Source organism: Aplysia californica, unplaced genomic scaffold (assembly GCF_000002075.1).
Source record: "Aplysia californica isolate F4 #8 unplaced genomic scaffold, AplCal3.0 scaffold00952, whole genome shotgun sequence".
Classification (NCBI taxonomy): domain Eukaryota; kingdom Metazoa; phylum Mollusca; class Gastropoda; order Aplysiida; family Aplysiidae; genus Aplysia; species Aplysia californica.
In genome coordinates this window covers 144,629-148,539 of record NW_004798222.1, presented here as the reverse complement: position 1 = coordinate 148,539, position 3,911 = coordinate 144,629, and the positions used below count along the sequence as shown (strand labels likewise).

Here is a 3,911-nt window from a genome sequence, read left to right as displayed (position 1 = left end):
GGGGGGGGGGTCATGTGATGTTGATAAGTTGTCTGAGTTACTGGCAAATACCTTAAAACATAATATTATTAATTGTAACCTCCTTGTTTGCTGGTAGGTTATCTGATCTGTCGGTGAGTTTTCTGTGCTACTGGTAGGTTTTCTATGTGATCGATAAGTAGACTGTGTTATGGGCAGGTTGTCTATGTTACCGATACATTGTCTTTCTTATTGGTTTGGTTGTTTTTCTTTGTTGTAATAAGAGTTGTACTAATTTTTTTTTCGTTTATTCATTCACTCACTCATTTTTACAACCCAGGCTGAGAGGAGGGAAACAACATCCCAGTAGAAACACCGTCGAGATATTCGATAAAAATTCTCCTCACACGGGATTCAAACCAATGTCTCCTGCGTGCGACGGCGAAGTGCCTCTTCTGTAACAGCTACACCACAGACTTCGTTCCAATCATTTTATATCTTTCTTTATTGGTGTTATCTCTCCACTGTAGGATGTAGCTCTCCAACAGCGACTTCCATTCTGTGAAAATTGTGAAATGGTGAAATGGTATGGGGTTAATGCCTCTATCAACACTATTAGGTTATTTAAGGGGCGGGACCTCCTAGTTTAACGACCGTCTCCGAAAGGACCGAGCCAGGTGGGAAATTCATGTAAAGTGTCTTTCCCAAGGACACAACGTCGGACCGAACTGAGGCTCGAACCCCCGAACCCGCAACTTCATTCTGTGTTAACGGCAAGTTTCTGTGTCCACCTTGTCTGCACCCGTCTGCTCTCTGACGTCATCTAGCTAGCTTCTTTCTGGTCATCCAATCCTTTATTTTACCGTTCAGCTGCTTGCACGGTGTGCTTCCCGGGAAGTGGGAAATGTTTGGGGCTGTTCTATTTCTATGGTCTCCTGGGGGTAATAATAATTGTACACTGCACAGGACTCATTGTCGAGCTGGGATTTACACTGTACAATGTTATTTATTTATTTATTTTTTTATTTATTTATTTATTTATTTATTCATTTATTCATTTATTCATTTATTTATTTATTTATATATTTATTTATTTATTTATTTATTTTTGTATTTATTTATGTATTTATTTATGTATTTATTTATTTATTATTTTTGTTTAAATTTTATACATCTACACCTAACAGAATGTGAAAGAAGTTTCCACTAGCTGGTGGTCTTTTCATTTGTTGTTTAAGCATTTGTCTGTTACAGGTTTTTTTGTTGTTGTTGTTTTTTAATCGGACAGGCTTGATTCTTAAAATAAACTTTTGAAAGGCTAGATGTTCAAGCATTTCTTTTCCTTCTACGATATTCTCAGTAGTCTCCTATGAAATCTCAGTTAACTCCAACATTGCTATTTCTCTAAGGCTAAGTGCACATTTTAAAACTTAAAAAAAAACCATTCTACACCCAACAGGCAGTGAAGGCAGCGACGACTGGCTGGAGATTGACGACGGCGGAGAGGACGAGTCAGAGAAGAAAGCGGACGGCAAGTTCGCCACCAAGGAGTATGTCTACGTGTGTGATGAGAACTATTTCCTCACAGACCCCCGCCAGCTCATCACCACACACCTACCCTTCTCCAAAGAGTGGCAACTGCTCAGCGAGCCCATCACCCTGGAGAGATTCGAGCGTATGGCTTTTCTCAAAGACAGGTTCTTTAATCTGGGTATGTCCGTCATCACACATTCTGATTGTGTCATCGGCTCGCAGTCGGGGGAGGTCGAGATTTGTTTCGGAATGCCGCCCGACGCCGCTCGCTACTACAAGTTTTACTATCTCCTTTTCCGACAAGAAAATAAAGACACAGGAGGCGTTTCCCCGAAGTATGATCGCTACGTATTCATGCACCGACCGAAAAAAGACGAACTCACCATTCGGATACGCTCGCCAGTCACCGGGACTTTCCGGCTAGAACTCGTGGGCAGAGATACTCGCATCAAGGACCCGACTTACGACTACGACTGGATCGCTCTGTACAAGATTCGATTCTTCAAGGCCAAGGACAAATGTCTTCCTTTCCCAAACATGCCGGACCTGGGCTGGGGTCCGGGCCAATACGCCACACAGCTGGGTCTGTCGGCCTTGTCACATTGCTCGGGGGAGGTGAAGGCTTCGTGGTGCGGGGAGGCGGAGATCAGTTTTGAGGTGTGCGACTACAACCGTATGGGCAACCCCATGTTCTACGGACGCCTCAGCCGCTCGGGCACCAAGGAGGAGAGGCTGAAGGTGGGGTCAATGGGGAGTGTTTTGTTTGTTGAACTTTTGTGTTTTTGTTCTCTACTGGTTTCTTTTTGTGTCTTGTTTATTTGTTTGTTTTGAAGTTTGTTTGAGTTAAGGATAGTCATGGTCTCTGACATGACCACCCAGAATCCAGGGCATAGACTGGCGTGTGTTGCTTTGTACTGCCACTCCAATCGCGACTAATTGACGACAGTCTTGTTGTCATTGCAACTATGGCATTCGTCTAGACCTCTTAAATAAAAACAACAGTTCAATAGGCTGAAGGTGGGGTCAATAGATAGACTAGTGATGGTTTTTGTTTGTTGGTATCTTGTTTGTCTGTTTGCTTGTTTGTCTGTCCGTCTGTCTGTCCCTGTGGAACGATCTTGTCTGTTTATTAGTGTTTGATCGGGTACCAAGGAGGAGAGCTTGAAGGTGGGGACCATGTCGTCACACAATGTTTATTTGTTGGTCTCTTGTTTGTTTGTTTGTTCCTTTGGGTTTTTTTTTTCGTTCTTTGGTAGTCTCTTGTCTTGTTTGTGTGTGTTTTTTTGTTTTTTGTTTGTTTTTTTGCTTGCTTGCTTGTCTGTCTGTTCGTGTTGAACAATCTTGTCAGTTTGTTAGTGTTTGATTAAGGACCAATTGAGAGGCAGCGTGGTGGAATCAGGCTCTCGTCAAAATAATCAAAATGAAGAAACTTGCATTTTTCCGCAGGTTTGTGAATTTTATTAATTTTTTGTTTTTTTAGCTCAACACCTTTCATGCCCATTAAAGAACTCATTTCTGTGTGGATTTTTCTGAAAAACGTTGATTAAAGACACAGAAAAAAGTAAATTTTAAGTTACCACGGACTCTTAAGCTAAGGAAATAACTAACCTTTTGTGGCCATTTTCTCACTAATTCTACTTCTGAAAACAGGTGACCCCCAACTCCTTCTTTCAGACATATCTCAACTTGTATTCAAGGTAAATGGATACTTTTTTCATTCAAATAAAGATAAGTGAACAAACTTTAAGATGATACCAGTAACTCTACATGCCCCAAAATTGACGAGAACCTGATTCCACCACGCTGCCTCACAGTTAGGAGATGTTGAAGGAGGGGCCAGCTGACCAGTTTCTTTGGTGGTCTCTTGTTTTTTTGGTTTTTTTTGTTTGCGTTATTTTAATGGGTTGGGTTCCGGTTAGGGTTAGGGTTTGGATTAGGGTTATAGTTAGGTTTGGGGCTACGTTTTTTGTGTGCCATGTACAAGTCGTTATAACAGGTTTTTTTTTTCCTGTTGTTGATTTAATTTGTGAGGCAGCACGGTGGAATCAAGCACTCGTCAATATAATCAAAGTGAAGAAACTGGCATTTTTTCACAGGTTGATGAATGGTTTTGAAATTTTTGTTTTTTGGCTCAACACCTTTGATGCCTATTAAAGAACTCATTTTTGCTTGGATGTTTCATAAAAGCGTTGATTCAAGGCACAAAAAATGTAAATTTTCAGTTTCCACGGACTCTTAAGCTAAGGAAATAACTAATCTTTGGCAGCCATTTTCTCACTAATCTTACCTCTGAAAACTGGTGACCCTCACCCCCTTCATTCGCAAATATCTCGACTTGTATTCAAGATAAACGGATATTTTTTTCACCCAAATGAAAAAAAAAATGAACAAGCTTTAAGATGATGCAAATAACTCTACAT

General features: G+C 40.9%; 1 protein-coding gene across 1 annotated transcript in view; it reads left to right on the top strand.

Moving 5' to 3' along the window:
• LOC101849090 (hillarin-like) overlaps positions 1 to 3,911 on the top strand; it is a 20,353-nt gene that overhangs the window by 4,991 nt on the left and 11,451 nt on the right. Inside the window, exon 5 of the mRNA XM_035973012.1 lies at positions 1,418 to 2,229. Within this exon, the coding sequence (XP_035828905.1) occupies positions 1,418 to 2,229 (812 nt within the window). The remainder of the gene's footprint in view (positions 1 to 1,417; positions 2,230 to 3,911) is intronic.